The sequence below is a fragment of the Oculina patagonica genome, chromosome 13, assembly GCF_052425735.1.
Source record: "Oculina patagonica isolate OP01 chromosome 13, crgOcupat, whole genome shotgun sequence".
Taxonomy (NCBI): domain Eukaryota; kingdom Metazoa; phylum Cnidaria; class Anthozoa; order Scleractinia; family Oculinidae; genus Oculina; species Oculina patagonica.
In genome coordinates, this window is record NC_135770.1 from 34,576,096 (window position 1) to 34,596,733 (window position 20,638).

Here is a 20,638-nt window from a genome sequence, read left to right on the forward strand (position 1 = left end):
AGTCTTTCATGATACATACAGTATAAAACATCAAGGTATCAACCTCAAGTTCAGTTTTGTTATTCAAATTTCTGATGTGCACGAATACCAGCCACCTTTTCCTGTATGCCTCGTTAAGCAATAAATTTCTTTTTCAATTGGTTCTACATGAAGTCCCATCAATCCAGCAGAAAGCACACCTACATCATAGCCGACCATGAGCAAGCTTAGTGCGAACTCGCTACGGCGAGATCAGGAAGTTGTTCAGAAACTGTATGAACCGAGTCCACGTAAATAGAGCCAGCTGTGAAGCCTTCAGTCTGAAGCACAAGATTAAAACAATTCAAAAGGACGAGAAAAAACGAAACCAAGAGGCCATCAGAAAAAAAAAGAGATGGCAGCAATCGATCACGGCGAGAATCCATAACTTTTGTACCCGAATGCAAGGGACCATTTTCGGGCAGGTACATGATGCGATCAGAATGAGAGACCTACCCAGGAATCTCCCCAAGTGGTACATCAGCATGTAGTGCAGATAATGGTCTCTGGGAGAGAACGGTGCCCCAGAGAAAGCCAGAGTGGTAATGACAGCGCTGTTTGCGAGGTATTCCGCGTAATATGCCAAGAACATGTACGTGATGAAGAGATAGATTTCACTTGCAAATGAGAACATTTTTTTTCCACGATAACTTGGGATTTATATTCATATGAGGTTCGTTGTCAGTGTTGGACTCCAGAGGGACGTATTTGATTCTTTGGTTAGTCTGGTTAGTTATGTCACTATTTTGTCTCTCTGGAAGATGATCCTTTGGGAGACTGTAGAAAGCGACCGTAACAACACAAGAGGGGCAATTATTCCAAATACTGTTCTTGGTGTGCAACACACGGCCATGTCGTCATAGCTAGAAATATAAAAAATATCAAGAATGGGTGTTAAAATTTGTTTAATAAAAGCCAAAAACTTTGTTCGGTTTGTTAAATTATGGCAAAATTATGCAAACACAATCGATAAAAGCCTAGAATCACCACGGTAACAAAAGCATAAGAAAAACAAAAACAGAACTTTTCATTTTTGTTGTGCTTTTGCTAATCATTTATGGTGCTTTCCATACTTGACTCTTGAATGAAATGAATGAATTAAAGAGTGATGGGTTTTTCACGAAAAACCCTCCAAACACTTAACAGTATTTTCTTCGGAAACAGTAAACATTAAAAAATTGACCAATTTAACAGCAAACACTAAAATTTATGGGCAAATAACACTAAACGCTAAACCCCATTCAGACCCTCTTAATGGTGTCCATGCACACCATTATTTTAAAAAACCAATACTCCTATAAGGCGATCTGTTCATTGTTGTCAATTTGACTAATGAATGAAATGGTGGGGTCGATGGAATTTTATGCGTCTTAAATTGAAGAGACAGTGTTTTGTTCATCCAAGAACGCTATTATTCGGCCATTGTTCTCCTATGAAAAAACAGAGGTGCATAATTATGTGCTCGTATTTTTTCTTACATGTCAACCAAGGAAAATCATTTTTTACCGGCAAGTACGTAATTATTTTTAATCAAACGGAAACACACTTCGATCGTATGCACAGCACAAAATTATGAGAGGATACGGCGCTTGCGCAAACGAACTTATTGCTCAGACATTGGCCAGCGTTGGGATAAACAATGAGAGGATCTTGTCATCAGCCACAAATAATGTATTCTGCTGCGAACTTGGACATTGCACCGTAATAAACTAAGCCGACCTATCACTAATTAAAGGGTCTATGTCACGGGGATTTCGCAGATGTTTGGTCTAAACTGTTCTGAAAAGCAGTAGTGGTACGCAACTTAACCCTAAATATACATTATCTTTGAACATCTAAAGGAGTTTATTATACATTAGAATTCCTTTAAAAGATGTGATTGGTCGAGAACATTCAGTCAATATATAGTAGCATGTGAACTTGACATGATAACCCAATATCTGCAGCAGATATTGGGTTATCATGTCGAGTTCAAAGTCCGCCTAGTTTCCAAGCCCCTTGTCCGTGTAGTGCTGTCAAACTTTTAAAAATATGGCTGAGCGATTCGCCTCCGTTTCCGAAGAGGAATTGAAAGTTTTGATCGAGAATAAAGATTCTAAAAACACCAAGAGAACAGCAAAAACGAGTGTAAAAATTCTGAATGATTATTTGAGGAAGAAGAACCTGGAGAAACCACAAGATAAAACCGCTTTGGCCAATGTTCTGACGAAGTTTTACGCCGGCGCTAGAAAAAGTGATGGCAAATTGTTTGAAAACGTATAATACAACAATTATTGAATTCGGTTTTTGCATGAAATCGTGAATAATCAAAACCTCGTGTCTGTGTTATCTGCCTCAGCCTTCGGCTTCGGCAGATAACACGACCTCGGTTTTGATAATTCACGATATCATGCTCAACCTCATCCAATAATTGCTTAATATATGTCTGAATTTATGAAAACAGGGTCAAGAGCACAAAGCCTGCTCTGCAGATTTTCCAGCAAAAGCACCGGTCTTATCAATCAATCAATCAAAAGCAAACTGTTACTTGTTAGCATGCACACCAACGTACCTTGCTTGTGTGTGTCAGCCTCATGGCAGCTTGTCAACCCTGCACGCAGCAGCCATCTGGAAGTTCAAAGACTCGATTTCAGCCCCAAAGTCTCACTTTTGGAAAGTGACCAAAACCCGACTGATACCACCCCCACTCCCCCCCCCTCAGCAAGCCCCAAATGAATGCCTTACCCTGGTCTCCCTTCGGCTGTTAGGTCATGGACTAAGCTACCCCGCACAGGCTCCCTTGACGGAGCCCCCCCTCAATTTTTGCGCGTGGGGCTGGCTTGCGTGGGGCTGGCTCGCGGAGTCCAAAATTTGTCCAATCAGTGTAGAATTGTCTTTGGTTTAAAATTTTTTTTCAAACCAGTTTGATTTTTATTTCCCTTTGTTTCAAACCATAAATCAAATATTTTTTCAAACCAGTTTGATTTTTATTTCCCTTTGTTTCACATTATGATAATGAATGTAAGACAATGAAAATTAAAAATCAAACTGGTTTGAAAGAATTTAAACCAAAGATAAAACCACTGACAACATAACCATGCCAAATTGGGACCCCATTTTGATAAATCCAGACATATATATAACCTTAATTTCCAGATAGAAATCAAGCTACGGCTATAAATATCGATATTTCGAAGACGCGCGGAAACAACATAAGGAAAACAAGTGTGTTTGTTCTTTCTATACTTATGCTTATGTTTATGCTTATGTCATTATTCTTATGCTTATGCGCTAGTGAAAACTGGCCTTAATCTACGAACGTATTGGCCAATTGTCATATTGACCAAAATCTAGCAAATCTACATGTCCTATAAAGCCGGTATAAATATTCATGGTTTATCTGTGAGGCAATAAGTTTTATTTTATTTTAATTTTCTATAACTTATGATAACACCATTTTTGTAATTCTTTCTCAAAAAATTACTATTGTGGCAAAACCATCTACGATATGCGCAAAGGACTTTATCGAGGATTAACTGCCGGTATTCCTTGACAAATGGGAAAAAGTAAACGATATTTTCGTTTTTCCTTTTCTATAGTAATGACAAAGATTACAGGTCAAGGAACTCTTCCTTGCCTCAAGGGATCTGTGACAATTGAGTCATAAATTAAGAAAAACAAGAAGCTTGAGAAGCTTAAAATCGGGCGCTTAATAATTAGCTATCTGTTTTGACTTGAAAGGCAGGGTACAGTACAGTAAAAATCACTGGAAAAACAGTCACTTAAACCTATTCAGGCCGGGGGGGGGGGGGCTTTTGAGGCCCGCGCTGACTTTGGACGCTTATAACTTTTTCAAGATTCAACCAAACGCTGCCAAACTTTGCGCGTTTATCTAAAATTTATCTCGCAATAATTTGGTAGGATTAGTTATTGTGCCAGTAACTTGAAATCACCATGGCAACGTCATTTTGACAGGCTTGTTTTCCCAAATTTGAATTTTTCGTGTTTCTATTTAATAATGAAAATCTGGAATGTTTTCAAGATTGCATTATTACTTAATGACACAATGGTCTCAATTTATAAAAATATATTTCGCACAATACAAATAAACGATTGAACTAGACGTCTAGGAAATATAAATTTGTAACATTTAGCAAAGTGCAACTTTTTCGCAATACTTAATAAAGGCGGGGTTTTTACCTGAAGACCAATTTTTCCAACGCTTTAGGTGGCTGACGCCTTTCAGTATTTTGCAGCCCTTACACTTTAATGGAACAGTATACAACTCCTAATCAGGTAACTACTATTGTCAAGAAAATGATCACAACTTATTGACCAATGATTAGGTATTTGTTTCATACCATTACTGTAATAGCAACTGGTGAAGAATAGTAGTACTGACCCAAAGTATAAGGGCTGGAAAACACTAAAAACCATTTTAGTCGCGTTTCAAGGAATCCAAAAAAGCTTTACTTATCCCATATATATTTGTTTTGCAGTATTTTGTTAATTTTTGGACGATTTTGGGGGATGTCTGGGAGGCGATAGTTTTTCTCAAAGGATTAGTAAAATTTAGACAAATAAGAAATATTGGAGATTTAATGTGATTTTAAAATTTGAATTTGATGTTAAAAATTGGTGGATGGACACCAAACAGGCTCCTGACAACCCGGAGTGCTCTTGCGAGGGGGTCAACTGTTTGGAGGTGTTTCCATTCTTTTCTTCAAACCCTTCTTTAAATCTCTTAAAGTTCCATTCAAATTCAGGTAGAACCCCACCTTAAGTTTTGTTCTTGTGAGAAAACAACAGAAGTCAAAGGTTGCGTGATATAACCAAGCATGGATTTTAATTCTCCCTCCCTTTCCATCTCCTTAGCCTTTCACCCCCACCTGTCCTTCCCTTCCTACTCTCATTCAATTTAATGTTTGTTTACATTTCCTAACCAATTCAGTATCGTACTAATCTGTGCCAAGCAATCAGATAATAACAGAAATTTGCCTTAATTTTGATCTCCCATACCAAGACCTTAGAGTATAAACCGCTAATAAAACAAAACACACTTGATAATAATTCTCTGAGGTTATACACCTTGCAGTATTAACGTACTAACGAACTTGATAACAAACCCCATGTCGTACTAAGGATTTTTACTGATCAACATAGAAAATAAGTTCACAATGGTTTGTTCCCAAAACGTTTTTTACTGTACAGAGGGTCTGTATATTGACCTGTAACTTGTATACCGTATTGAAAAATTCAGAACGAACCGACTTCTGCCCGCTACCATGATATCATGTTGAAAAATTAGCTCGTTCGAAACGGTAGCAAAATCGTTAGAGACAGACAAGATACAGCCGTTTACTGGCAGTCTTTGAAAATCCTGAATTTCGTCAAAATGAGCCAAAATAAAGTTTTAAAATTTCCTTTATCAATATGGTTCCTATCTTTTTATTCAATTCTATGAACTGCTTTTATGCAGTACTGTCCACAAAGATTTCAATTTCCTCAAAGTTTCGGGACAAATGGATACAAAATATTTCGTGCAGAATGTAATTTGATTAAGTTTTCACGTCTATAAATACTTCAAGCAGTGAATGAAAAACCGTTTTGTTTTCATCGATGAGAACCACTTTCAAATAGTTTATGCATAAAAAATAACAATCAGATCAGAATACAATAATTATTAATGTAAGGTCTCGCTATTATGTCTCGGCAGAGATACTTCTTTTTTGCAAGTTCAAATGTATGCAAATTTCGTGTGAAATGTAATTCGATTCCATTGTCTTGTTTACAAACTCTTTCTTAAGAAAGTTGTATTTTCGTGAATAAAACCCATTGGCCTGTTTTGTTTTCCTGATCATGTTTGTCTGTGATTTTTACAAAACATGTGGTCTTTTTTTTCGGAACTTTAAGTTGTACAAGTTGAACACAGATGTCACTTCCGGAATTTCTCATCTAAAATTCAATTGGTATTTAATTATAATTATTCGAAGTTTTCATTTTCAAGTCATCTTTTTATTCGATAGCTTTACTGATCTCGTAAAAAATTCCATTCAAGTTCACACCAATACTGTACATTGCCAATGTTTTGCTGACGTCTTGAGAAGTGTCTTACTACAAATCTAAAATATGTACAAACCATGTTGTGCAAACATTCTACTCTTTGTGACAGGCGACTTTGACGCCCAACTGTGCGGAAATGAAAATCGACATACTTCTTGCTAAATATATAAAAAATAGTTTTAAAGTGGAGTCCGCCTCAAAAAAATGTACCGCCAGATCACACTGCTATTTGTAGAAACCAGCAAAGCGTCTAGTTCAAAGTTTCCCACAAAAACATTGCGTGACATGAATGACGTTACCCCTTTTATTTACAAAAATAGCTTCAACTTGTCAAGGCAACTACAGTTTCACAATGGTGATTATTAGTACTTTACCCCTTAAGCTTTTTTCTCTGTCCTCCCACCGAAGCAAAGAAGAGAACCAGATTGCAGATTAGCCCAAAAGTCGACCCAGTGTAACTACAACGATTTACTGTCAAAACTGAAATGAAACCGATTGGCCCAGGCTATCCCCGTCATTTTTAGCCGACAGGAGACTATCGTCTAGGACGACCAAAGGGTAAACTATAAATCGGCCACGCCCGATTAATAAGCAAACCATATGCACGACGTTAACGTAAAAAAGGAACTTGTAACAGGTGCAATTTACAATCCGCTGAAAGAAAGACACCCATTTAATACAATTATTTTTAGTGGCGTCCCAAATATACAACAACAACGACACAAATAAAGCTAAAACTTTAAAATTAAAGTTGTAATGCAAATATATTTAAAAATCGGCTGATTTTAATTACACGTTGTCCTGAAAAAAGTGCATTATTTTTACATAAACTGTATTCTGGATAATTATTTAATACAGCATTATATCCCATATCGCATATGCCCTGTAGTAGTTATCTGTGCTGATCGCTAGTGCCCCTATCAAATTATTAACCTATTTAAGAACCTAAGTAGCCTAAAATCACACTAGATACCATTTCTATAAGAACCTATTTAGGCTAAGTTGGAAAAATCTAGGTTCTTATACGTGGGCTTTAACTGTTTTATATTAATATATGGCCGAGAGAACCTATAGACTAGTGTAAAAAATGACATTGTGGTTGAAATATATATCAAATGGATATAAAGGGTATGATAGAGTATTTTCTGAAGCGGAAAGTACAGTAGAATCCTGATTTCTGGCACATCCAAGAAAACGACGAAAATTGGTTTAAGAAATCAGGGTATATATAGTGTTCGGCAAAGTGAAGCAACTCAAAGGGAAAACTACTTTTGGTTTGAGTTAGTGAGAGGTTCGAGAAATGAAGGCTCGAGAAATCGGGATTCCGCTGTATTTAAATAACCTGAAAGCCATTTCGGTTTTTAACATAACACATGTAAAACAAATAAATGATAATTGCTACACTGTAAATCCTGACAACTGAAAAAAATCAGTGGCTCAGGTAGGATTCGATTGAATCGATTCGATTTCAAGGCCCTAAGATATGGAATGCTATTGATTATGATATAAAGCACTTGCCAATTTCATCATTCAAAATTAAACTGAAACAGAGCTTTCTCCAAAGCTACTAGTCAATTTACTTTTCCTTTTTCTTCACATTAAGATAATATTACAGTTTTTGCAACGCCTTACCATTATTTTTCTGATATTCTTCATTGTTCAGTTCATTTACATTTTTTATTTAAGGTAAAAGATTACGCGTGTAATTTCAGCTTCTTTTCTTCTTTACTTTCTGGTATATATAATTATTATATTTTGTATGTGTGTCCATGTGTACGTGTGTGTGTCCGGCCAAAATTTGACTACTCAATTTGTAAACTGACAACCCGGCATTTTTAACCTAGTGGTTATTTCGGGTTGCCAGAACCCCTTATCTCTAGCAATATTTTTTTTATATAATAATTCTGTAATTTAATGATAAGGAAATAAAGAGGATGTGTTGTTGTTGATTCGAACCCATGACCTTCTGGTTACATGTCCACTGCTCAACCATCTGAGCTACATAGCCACGATGAGAACAGCGCGTGAGTACAAACTTTCTTGACTTTTCGCAGCAAAGCGGAAAGAAGCTAGGTAAATCTTATCTGTTTTTTGTTTTTTTAACTATAGCTACAATCTTGGACAAACTAGTTGAAACAAACGCATTACACGCATTTTTCACAAATGCCCCGACCTGCAAGCGTGTTAAAATATTTTATCCCCCTCTCCCCCTACTCAATGTTGTTTCTTGAGGTTTGTGGCTCGACAGGCTTTGTTTTGAAAACACTAAAGCATTAACAACATTGAAATGGGCGGGAGGGGGTTGCAAAACTGAACTCCGTTGGCTAAATAAGTGGAAATTTGCTAAGTGTTTCAACAGTTTTGTCCAAGATTGTAGTCACAATAACAGTGCGTTACTTTTGTAAAGCCTTCCTCTCCTACTCTAGGCCAACATTTATGATGAATCAACTAGCTGCGACGAAAAGTTTCAAAATGTTACCTGCCTTGTTCTCTTCTCATTTTTTTTTTTTTTGTTACGTGTGCAGTCCAAACACTTCGTAATCTGTAACAGCAAAAGCACCACTCCCTGTGAAGAATGTTTTCTGCTGACCTGGAGGACATTCATACGTGAAGCCGAGATTACTGAAACTTGAATCATTTGTGTTTGCATTAAATACACATAGGTCGTGCCCTCCACCAAACGTTGGTCCCTTTTTGCTATGACAATAGATGGCATTATGTTGGCATTGTCTCTTAAGTGGTATTTTAGTTGGCCCCAGGCCATGCGGGTTGACCATACTAAACAAGAACGCGTCTCTGCATCTTGTGTACCGACCCGGACCTGTTGATCATCATCATCATAAACTTTAGTTGAGTGTCAGGAACTTCTAGCGTGCCTTATAGGAGGCCCACTAATCGGGACACTATTAGTTAAGAATTACAATACAATATCTATTTATAGAAAAAAGGAAAACTCTACAGTTCAATATATGATACCTCACATCAATATTCAGAGACTTCAAGCTAAAATAATATTTACACTAGAAATACGTACATAACTCGCAGGCACACGTGAAGGTGGAAGTTAGAGTGCATTTTGGAAGGTGGGGTAGGGGTATAGAGTTCTTCTGATTGTCTGTACAGATTTGACTGGGTACTGATAAACGGCGTACTCGTTCCACTGACCGTTTCTGCTTGTATTCCTTTAACGGACTTTTTTTTTTCAAGTAAACGAAAAAAACAATTAACACCAGGCGCTTTTACACCTGTTTCAGGGACAATCGCCACGGAAATGTGATCGTAACTGATCTCAAATACAATGCCACCTAAGCCTTGCATTTCTCAAATAACTGAATTTTGAAACAGCAACATCAACAACATTGTTCTTCCGGAAAGTATACAGAAAGTCCCAGAAAGGATGTAGTTCTCAAAAGAGTTTGCTCCCCATTGAAGAATGATACTTGTACAACATTCGAAAGTGTGTAGTTGTTTAAATCACGATTTTGTAGGGAATGAGGAATTATCTTATTCCCTCTGGATGATTATGCTAATCAATTACAAATCATCCCTATTCAGCATTTTTGTCTGGTTTCCCCAATATTTTGCTAGTACCCATTTATTAACCTGGGCGGAGAGAGCCACTGTGAGAATAAAATGTCTTGCCCAAGAACACAACACAGGGTTCCTGGCCAGGGCTTGACCCCAGACCTCTCAATGCAGAGACCAACGGACTAACCATAATTAGGCCACTGCGCTTCTAACGAAAAGATGACTGCCTATACATGAAAGAGCTTTACTGATATCTGTATTACGACAATCATATGCAGAAAGAGATGAGATGTTATCACAAAAGTGCATCTCGTTCAGTTTTGATTCCTTCTTTGATGCCGCAATATCGTTCACCTTATGCGGCTACAAAATTGAATAGGGAGAGAGCAGGGCAACATATCATGATAATCACTGAAAAACAACTGAATGATTTAAAGAGTGTCTCACTAAAGGTCCTGAAGGGGTAAAATGGGAACTGGGATTTTGGCAAATTTTCATTCAGGGAAAATGGGGTTTGGTTACTTGGAATGGGAATCATCGACAGAAAAACAATTGCTGGTTTTCACTATCACGCCATTAATAACGATACTGTCACGCGCTACAAAAAATAAATCGAAAGCTATTGAGTCAAACAAATCAAGAATACTACAGGTTGTATAAAATTACAAGATAGTCTACGTGTCCAAGTCTCAGGTCTGGACGGTATTCTGTACTCGAGTTATCCGTCTAAATGTTCAACACAACTTTTGAGAGTACAGTATGGAAACGCCATGTTGGAGGCCATGTGAAGGGGCACCAAGTGCCGCCGGAAGTCAGTAAAAACATCTGTCATTCACTTCTGCTATAAAACGCGGTCAGTTCACCTTCGTGAACACGGAAACATTCACATAAACACTACTTGTAAAACCTCAATTGTTCAGATCGTTAAAAATAACACGATGATGCATTTTTTAAGCATACGTGACAGCCTTCAGGCGGCCATTCTGATGTCGTTTGGCGCAAAACTCCGAAATTCAAAATGTTATTTCTTAAAGACGGCGGACGCTATCGAGCTGAAAACTTTAAATAAGATATATATAAACGACGTCTAATTAACAATTAGACGGCGAGCTCGAGGTTTCTATCGGCTGATAGTTGGCGAGGGGCGAAGCCCCGAGTCAACTATCAAATGCCGGTAGAAACCGAGAGCGAGCCGTCTGATTGTGTTAGCATAACCCACTGACCGATCTATTAAACTCAGAATATCGCTAGAATTGATTTATTGAAGGTTTTGATTGATAAAATTCAGCGAAGACTAAGCGCGCGCTCCGAGAGCCTTCTACGGATCGATAGTAGGCACCTGTGTAGCCAATCAGATTGCGCGATTACCAATAGTAGGTCAGTGTGGTTATGCTTATAGCCAGTAATGGATAAAAAGTCAGGGGGCTCGCGATTCCGGATTTAGAATTTTGATGACGTCACGTGAAAACCAAGAATAGAACTGAGTTTGGGATTTTGAAAATTTGGGGAAACAATAGGCCGGGAAATGGGATCTGGGCAAAATTTGGGCTTGGAAAATGGGATTTATACCCCGCACACCCCCTTCAGGACCCTCTTTCACCGAACCATAACATGCTACCTTCAGTTTCACCGCTTTTCAGTTACAGTGCAAGTTTTTACAGCAAGGCGCCCAAATGTGTGACCACTTTTAATTTATTCACATTCTTTCGTGCAGATTTAATCCAATCAGAAGTCAACTGCAAGCTATCCACGGCTTTTGATTGGATTAAATCTGCACGAAAGAATGTGAATAAATTAAAAGTGGTCACACATTTGGGCGCCTTGCTGTAATATGACTGAAACGGTAACATCATGTGTACAGGCCCAAAGATTCCATCGAACACAAAACTCGAGATACATTCAACGTGTTTATTCTTCGGAGCTCCTATTTCAACAACCGATCTGAAGTAACATCAAAAGCAACTGACAAAACAACGCGAAAAACCGAAAATTACATGCACAAACATAACAACGAACAAAAGAACAGAATATTAATCAAAATGTTCTAGCACCCGAGTGCTTTTCAAAGTCTCTTGGGAGGCCTAATTGGCCTGCCATAACGCGATCGGGCTCGAACATCATGTCTGCTGTTATATCCGAATTACGTGCAACACTATTCTGAATGAATAGCAAATTAATGAGCCAAATGTGTGCAACCAGGCGAAGTAGATTCGAAGTAATGTTTACATGTTTAGGCATGATTTCCGCCGCTCTCTCGAGCTCGGGAGGAGCACGGGCTCATTTTCCCAAACAGCAGCTATAATCTATATAACGTTCTTTTTCGTCCGTTTTGCCGTCTGAATAGGGTGGTGTAATTAAATAGAGAGAGGGGAGTGGAAGGGAGTTCTAAGATTTTGTTTGCTTCATATCGATTATATTAGTGAACTCACCTGGAGCAGTCCATGATACTTCTGTGAAGCCTCCAAAGATGTTATTTCCACTCTGCACAACGGTAACCGTGGGTCCTTTGTCATCACATTCGGAGTGAAATGCTGCAGCTGCGAAGCCATCTCGAGAAGCTCGAAACAGAAGACGCCATTCGCAGTCCTGACGGGGAAGCCAACCTTTCAGCACGCTTCGGTGCTCATCATCCGTCAGAATCTCCGACTCTTCGAAATGTTTGGGTGTTTTAGGCTTCAGCTCGTCCAGTATCCCTTGAAGCTGGTAAAACTTTGCTTCTGCTTCCAGCTCCTTTAGAAATGTTGCACCTTCCGGTAAAATCAACTCTCCATTGCGAAGATAATTGAGTATAAACCGGAAGTGAGTTCCATCTCGGTCGATAAAGAACGAGCCATCTTCACAAGGTTTCATTTCAAACTTCCCTGAAAACATGGCCGCCAGCATCGAGTTTGGATCTTTGGTCAGCGTTTGAACGCTTGTTTTGAAGAGGTGGCCGCCAACATTGAGATTTACAGTGGAGGAGAAGTGAACATGTTCTAACTTCTTCGACATGAAGTCGACTGCTTCCTGCTTCTGGCGAACTCTTGTCGCTTCTCGTTCAAAGTTTTCGCACGCTTCACTGAAGTGATTTTCTCCCCGGGAATTTTCTGCGTCCACAAAGCCTTGGTTTCGAGGCTGATCTGATCTGCCAACAGTTCGATCACTCATGTTTCAGCGTTCTTTTGACAACGGAAGAATTTTTTTACTGATTGTCTGGCTGTGTCGTACGTTACAACTGAAAAGTTGATCCTCGAGCATCAAAATGTGAGAGGGCGGCCAAGCGTATTTTTAAAATTAAGCGTAAAATTTATAATTTATAATTTGTATTTTTAAACTTAAGCGTGTGTTTAAAATTTGTTTGCATGTGTTTTAGCCAAGGTGGCGTGCAGGTGTGATTTAGCATAACAGTCACCCACGATAGCGTGACAGCCTATGAACGTGTTTAAGTAGCACAACCGAGGACAGTGCAATGGCTTCGCAAATCTGATTGGTTATACACAGGCACCTACTATCGATTATTGGCAAAATTCTACTAGTATACTAATGCAAATGCGACAATCTGATTGGTTGAGCTAGTCGTATACTATCAGCTGTCGGTATACGAGTTCGCGCGAGCTCCGAATGTATGAAGATTCATGTGCTTTATAATGCGGAAATAATTGAATTAATTGGAAGTAGTGAGAGTTCTGAGGCCTTATGCGTCGCCTGGCGCTAAAAGGAATGATGATAATGAGTGAGAGTTCTACTTATATAATTAGATTATTTGCTCTTAATTTCTTTGAGGTAGTTGGGTAGTTAATTCGGCCTGCAGCCTTATTAACTATCACCTCATAAAATGTTCGAGCTTGTAATCTAAGTGACTGAAGAGTTCTGGAGGGAGTAAGTGAAAATTACAAAAAAAAATTTGGACTTAGGATTTGACTTAGTTTCTTACAGTCAAATGCCTTCGCTTAAAGGAAGATGGTTGTTATTTGTTTTGCTGGGACGAACAGATTATTGCTGGACGAAATCAGCGTTTACCAAACACTTTTACAATGGCAACATTTTGACGAACACCTCAAAGAATATCTGGTGAAGAAGACTAGACGAGTACTTACCGATATAATGCACCTTTCACTAAACTCTCAAGGCAAGCGTTCACGAAAAACAACATTTCGCTTACATTAAACACGAATGTTTCTATTCGCCATGCCGATACCATCGCAAAACCTATTCGTAAATTCATGATACACAATCGTATGAGTACCCTGGGTGCCAGAGGTTTTTCTTGCGCGGTTTCCGGTGTCGGTCATGTCTCTATATTGTGACCCGCGGCTTCGCCACTCGTGGCGATGGCCTTTGGCCGTCGGCGCGGCCTTTGGCCGCCGAAGAGTAACCCACCGCGCGCGAGAAAAAACCTCTGGTACCCAAGGTATCGTATGAGCGGCAAACTTGACAAATGATAAAATAGTGAAAAGTATACTCGAAGTGCCTTTGAAATACTGTAAGAAACAGCCAGACGTTTAAGGCATAACCCCTCCATCAGTGTTTGTGGATTTGGACTTGACCAATGATCGACTGAAATTGACTTTCAAAGGATAAAGTATTCGTTGGAACTTTGAAAATACTGAGATATCTGTAGAAAAAGGATAGAGAAGAGAAACAAATCCGACGCACTAGCCACTATACGACAAAATCTCCCCACTCACCTAGACAGATTACGGCTGAACCACTCTTAAAGGTTGTGTTTTCACTTGGCCGATTAACTAGCTGAAAATTCTTTTTAGGTGTTTGTTTACAGACCGACATTAACTAGTTAAACGTGACAACTGTTTTCACTGTGAAAATTTAAGCCGCTAACTCAGAAGATTCAAATTACAAAAGCGCGCAACAGTCAGAAAATACAGGAGACGAAGCGCTATTAATGACTTCTCGTGCAATAGTTACGCGAAGGAGAAGGACTCTCTTTTATAGGATGCAGTAAACGTCTCTACAAATGAGGAGTATGCGACGATATGCTGTTGATCCAGCAGCAAAACAACATTGAACAATCCTCGCCGAAAGCGCAAGACGCCAGCGCCACGAAATAAGAAAGGACTTGGCCGACGAACTGGAAAATGTAACGGAGCTGGTGGAATTGTAAATCGAAAGAAACGGGAGAAAATTTTGAGCTCGTTTGCCGTTTAAAAAGTTTTGTTTTGCAAGCTGAACCATGGGGACAGTGTCTGGCAAATAATATTTGCCGGATCATTTGGCAGGCATCTGTCACTACACGCAATGCGATTGGCTGCGGTATTTGTCAGGACAAGTTAAACCATCTTGCGAGGTAGTATAACTCTGCATGAATTTCCTGTAGAAAAGGCGAGAAAACCCTCTGTTTTTCCTTGTGAAAACAGGTTGCATTTTTAACTCGCTTAACACTAGACAAAGTGTTTTCACTGAATTTCCGGACTTTTCCAACTTTATCTAGCTAAAATTGTCCTAGTGAAAACACAACCATACTCAGAGTCCGCTATGGCCAAGACCGTACGGAAGTTGATATTGAATACCTTGAAAATCGGTCAAAGCGCTGCTTAACGTACTTCCGGTCGTTGTGCGCAGACTCAGAGTCTAGTATTTACATTGATTATATACAGTCGACTCCCGACAACTCGAACCCTCCCTAACTCGAACCTCGCGCTAACTCGAACCAAAATCGATTTTCCCTGGATTTCCGCCATACATTTACTGTAATTTTACCCTCGGTAACTCGAACACTAGATAACTCGAACCTCCCGCTAACTCGAACCAATTTTCGTTTCCCTTCAGGTCATTAATCGGGCGTGGCCGATTTATAGTTTACCCTTTGGTCGTCCTAGAGCATAGTCTCCTGTCGGCCAAAAAGACGGGGATAGTTTGGGGTTGCTACAAAACCGCTACGGGTGACGCATACCGCAATGGTTTTCATTTTAGTTTTGACAGGAAATCGTTGCAGGCACACTTGGTCGACTTTTGGGTTAATGTGTAATCAGGTTGTGTTTTTTTGCTTCGGCGGAAGGACAGAGGAAAAAAGCTTACGGGGCAAAGTACAGTATGGGGCCCAGTTCTCGGCCACTTTTGACGTAAACTTGTATTTCTTACCTCAGAAGAACCGCAGGAACTTGAAATTTCTCCCAGAGCTAGCTACATTATTCAGCTTTTTGGTGTAAAGCTATCGACCGGTCAAAAATTAATTTGCCCGAGCAATAATAAAAATAAAAGCTCCATTTGTGGGCCCAGTTCTCGGCCACCTTGGCCCAGTTCTCGGCCACTAAAAAGCTTGTGCGTAATTATCTGTAAAAAAAATTCTCAATTAATTTTCACAGTCATAAAATCACTCTGTAAACCTATTTATGTTATATCGATCCCAAATTATTTTTATGAGGCTTTGTTTTACTTTAGAAAAGAAGGATTTTAACGCGCCTAGTTGCCTATGTGCAGGTTCTGGCAAAACCGCATTGTGTGACCCGTGCATTTAGATGGTTTATTTTGCAGTGAAAAGGTCTTGAAAGATTTAGGTGTTGTAGAAATAATAGACAAGACAAGAGTCAGCTCAAAACTTAGAGATAAGATTGAACTTTATTTTTAAAACATTTATTTCTTTCATTCTGGCAGCAGCAGATGAAATTATATTAAAAACTAAGCGCTAAGCTGTGATAGCGAGCAGGGTGGCCGAGAACTGGCAAATACGCAAACGTCGCAAGAAAAAATTTCGAAGTAAATTAAGACCAAAAAATACAACGGTTCAACGAAAAGTTAACTAAAGCAGAAAGCTGAATTATTCTACGTTTCACATGCCAAAAATTAGCTCGTATGGTGGGGGCTTTTGGATAAAATACGAATTTAACTACATCCATGAATTTTAAGGAGCCGTAAACAAACAAATTTTTCGGGAATGCAAATTCACCTACCTCCGCGTAAACTCGACGTGTGAGCTTTCTATATCGAATTGAACGATCAAACTCAAGATACTTAAAGCACATGAATCAGTCTATCGTTTGAAGGAAATACCTTTTTCTTTTAATTCAACTGGAGTGTGAAAAAACGCGTTAAACACAAAGTGGCCGAGAACTGGACCCGGCCGAGAACTGGGCCCCATACTGTACAGATATTCACTATTGTGAAATTGCACTTACTTTGACAAGTTGAAGTTATTTTTGTAAATGAAAAAGGTAACGTCATTGATGTCACGCAGTGTTTTTTTTAGCAAACTAGATGGTTTGCTGGTTTCTGACTATGAATGGGGGTGTGATCTTGCGGTATATTTTTTGAGCCTGACTCCGCCGTAAAACTTTTTTTAAATTTAGCAAGAACTGTGTCGATTTTCATTTCTGAACAATTGGTCGTCAAGTCGTTTGTCACAAAGAGTAGAATGTTTGTACAGCATGTTTTGGAATTATTTTAGATTTGGTTAGTAAGACGCTTCTGAAGACCTGAGCAAAACATTGGGAATGTACAGTATTAATAGGAACTTGAATGGAATTTTTCACAAGTTGGATAAAGGTATCAACTGAAAAAAATGGACTTCAAAATGAGAACTTGGATTTTGTTGTAATTAAATTTTATCGCGGATTGGATGCATAATATCACGGCTTTGAAAGTCTTCAAATAATTAGAAAGGTTCCTTTCTTCCTTTTGATCTTATTGTTATTTTCATGTATTGATTATTCGAAAGTGGTTTTCGTTGATACGAAAAAAAAACGGGTTTTCACTGAATTGCTTGAAAAATATTTGTTATTCTTTTGTCTTGAAACTTTGAGGAAATTGAAATTTTTGTTTGACAGTAGTGTATGAAAGGCATTTTATAGAACTGAATAAAAAATAAGAAACATTGATAAAGGTTATTTCAAAGATTTATTTTGCCTGATTTTGAAGGGTTTCAGGAGTTTTAAAGAGTGCTGGTAAACGGCTGTATGTTGTTTGTGATTACGGATCTTATTTAGTTTCGAACGCTCTAATTTTTGAAAGGTTAAAACAGATTAAAACCGGGCGGTTTCATGAGTTTTTTGGGTAGAAAGGTACGGTGGTGGTCAAAAAAAAATGTTTAGAAAGGAATGACTGTAGTAGCACGTAAGTCGGAGGTTTGCGTGAGTCACGGGGTATAGTATGCGTGAGCTGGATTTCCGGCGTCATAACGGCATGTTTTGTTTACTGAAAGATACACTCGACGTTTAGTTAGCTTAGTCGGCTTGGGAAACTATTTTAAAAATGAATGTTGTAATAGTTAATTAATAGTAATCTAGAATTAACCCACTCTCGATTGGAGTCTGTTCTGGATTCGCGCTACCTTTTCGCCGCGAAGGAATTTTGTAAAATTTCGCTAGTGGAAAGAGGTACTGTAAGAACAGTATCAACAAGAACATTGAGAAGCTTGAGAAGCTTAAAATCGGGCGCTTTGCCTTGAAAGGCAGGGTTCAGTACAGCAGAAACCACGAAGCAGTTACTTAAGTAGCACTCAGTCCGACTGGGTTTGTGTAAGTCACGGGGCTTGCATGAGCTGTATTAGTGTGCATAACATAATATCTAGAACGTTGTCGAGATTGCATTATTACTTAATGACATGATGGTTTCAATTTATAAATGTATTTCGCACAATACAAATAAATGATTGAAGTAGACGACTAGAAAATGTAAAGTTTTAAGACTTAGCAAAGTGCAGTGTATTGGTAATACTGTAAGGTGCGGTTTCACCTGAAGGTCGTGTGCTTTTCGGTATTTTCCAGCCATTGCACTTTGATGGGACAGTACTACAACTGTTTACCGGGGAACTACTATTGTCAAGAAAATGATCACAACTTGTTGATGAATGATTGGACATTTGTTTCATACCATTACTGTAATAGCAATTGATGAAGGATTTTAGTCCTGAACCAAAGTATAAGGACTGGGAAATACTGAAACCCATTATCAGCCACCTTAAACGGAAATATCTTGTTGGTGTTTCAAGGAATCCAAGGAAACTTCACTCATCCCATGTATCTATGTATTGCGGTATTTTGTAATTTTTTGAGTGATTTTTGGGGATGTTTGGCAGGTGATAGTTTTTTTTTAAAGAATTAGTAAAATTTAGACAACTAAGAAATATTGAAAATTTAATGTGAATTTAACATTGGAATTTGAAGTTAGAAATTGGCAGACGGACACCAAACAGTCCCGTGACATCCTGGAGTGTTTTTGCATGGGGGTCAACTGTGTGATGATGTTTCCGTTTTTGTCTTCAATCCCCACTGATAAAGAACTGTTGTTGGTGTTATGTTGGTGTTATCACATGTCAAGCCTTTAACAAGGTAGAAAAGAACACAAGGATTTAAATTATTCTGGTGCTCAATTTTTGCGTAACTAAAATTAATGTTACTCAAATTGCTGATGGATTCTGTCTTAAACTGTTACGAGCTTAGTATTTCCAAATTATTGCATGTCAATGTAAGGCAAGACAAGACATGCCTTGGTTCTTATGTAATTCTCTTAAAAAGATATAAAATATTGACTATAATTTTTTCTGTGCTATGGTAATTCACAGTGGGGTGGTCTTGATGTGTCTTTAACTTGTGGTATATTATTTTTTTTTTCTACATGGCAGTGTGCAACTGTAACAGGCTACCAGAGACAACGAGGTGTAATAACTGTGGCCAGTGCTTCATTGGAAGACAACAACCTCTATGTCAAATGCACAAAAATACTATACATTTAATGGACTTGACCCTCTGCGTCTTTTGTAAACAGAAACTGTAAAGAAAGACTGAAAGAGGACTTGTTGGTGAAATTGGTTTGCATCAACAACTATTTTTTATAACGTTTCTTAAAATATATACTTTGCATATGGTTGTACCAGAAGTACATGATCTAGAAGTCGACATCTCTGGTAATGGGTCTTGTGCTATCGGATTTGCGTGTGTGCTATTTTTACAACAGGCCTCGCGCGCGAGACGCGCGAGAAAATTACGTAGACGGCTTTTGGCGCGAACTAGTAACCAATCGCGTAAAAGAATTTTTTACAGCGCGCCTTTGATTGGTTGAACAAATTTTTGAAGTTGAGCAAGAAGAGCCGAACTGCTGAAAACAAGCGAACGGCACCACGAAATTTCTTACTGTTCAAGTTGTTGTTTATCAAAATGTGCATTTAGTGAGGATTTAAACCTACCGGATACGAATCACTGGTCTCCTCTTCTGTCGATGATTACAGCATTGAAGTCGCTAAAAACATTGGAGCATCCGGTAGAATGTGTTGTGTTTTGGAGTCAGAGTAGAGTAGGCAGCGAGCGTAAAAGAACCGACTGCTTCGACTGCTCAAATTCAAAATGTAAAGACACTTCAGATGAATGGAACTCAAGAGAAAAAGACGGCTATTACATATTGGAGATGCCTTTTTACATCTTGGTACAGGTTTATTGCTATTGTAGAAAAGTCCGGCTGTCCCTGAAGTGGTTAAAATCGAGCGCATCGACTGTCAGATACACTGAAAGTGCGAACACCAGTTTGATCCATGCATGTGACAACAACTTTCTGCTTCACGATTAAGCCCTTTTTCGAAGCCTAAAAGGACAGGACGGCTACACAAGAGAAAGAAAAATTTTGGTGACTATTTCTGTGGTTCTAAAGGTGTCTTTGGAGTCCTTATGCGTGCAGAGCGGTGAAAGCACAATATTTCTGAACTCAAACAATTGTAAGGGAAGCCCGAGTACCGCATTTTAGAAATGCATGCCGTTTGCCTTTCGGATTCGGAAAATGGAGGTTCTTTTCGAGAAGTAAATCTGAGAACTTTAATTTAAGGTAATGTACTTGTTTATATATAAATGAAAATGCGAGTTAAATTCACTGAACGATCATGTTTTCATTCATGCTTTTCCAATATACCTCAAAGTGTACAGTTAGTTGGCGCCGCAAATAAATAAATTATAAATTTTCTATTTGTTGTTCAGTAATTAAGCTTAAATACGACGAAACTTTATACTTTCCATATGAATGTTTAAGGTACTTATGTTCATAACTCTCTCGTTAAAAAACAAATATTCTGCATGTTTGTTTTGGGAGGTCGCTTATGGAAACCGGCGACCGGTTGTCTTTTCACTTGCCT

At 38.6% G+C, this 20,638-nt stretch overlaps 2 protein-coding genes and 1 pseudogene across 6 annotated transcripts in view; all 3 read right to left on the bottom strand.

Annotated features, from left to right (window-relative positions):
- LOC144635242 (uncharacterized) overlaps positions 1 to 20,638 on the bottom strand; it is a 110,940-nt gene that overhangs the window by 63,979 nt on the left and 26,323 nt on the right. The gene's annotated exons all lie outside the window — the stretch shown is intronic.
- LOC144635228 (uncharacterized) overlaps positions 1 to 20,638 on the bottom strand; it is a 106,755-nt pseudogene that overhangs the window by 53,790 nt on the left and 32,327 nt on the right. The window lies entirely within an intron of this gene.
- LOC144635236 (uncharacterized) overlaps positions 8,280 to 20,638 on the bottom strand; it is a 44,023-nt gene continuing 31,664 nt past the window's right edge. The window contains exons 1-2 of one of the 3 annotated variants that reach the window (XM_078494331.1): positions 12,018 to 12,746; positions 8,280 to 8,650 (exon numbers count right to left, since the gene is read on the bottom strand). In XM_078494331.1, coding sequence (XP_078350457.1) covers positions 8,574 to 8,650; positions 12,018 to 12,735 — 795 coding nt within the window. In that variant the 5' untranslated portion in view covers positions 12,736 to 12,746 and the 3' untranslated portion in view covers positions 8,280 to 8,573. Of the gene's footprint in view, positions 8,882 to 12,017; positions 12,747 to 20,638 lie in introns of those variants that run through there. The other 2 variants (XM_078494329.1, XM_078494330.1) reach the window with 2 other exon arrangements.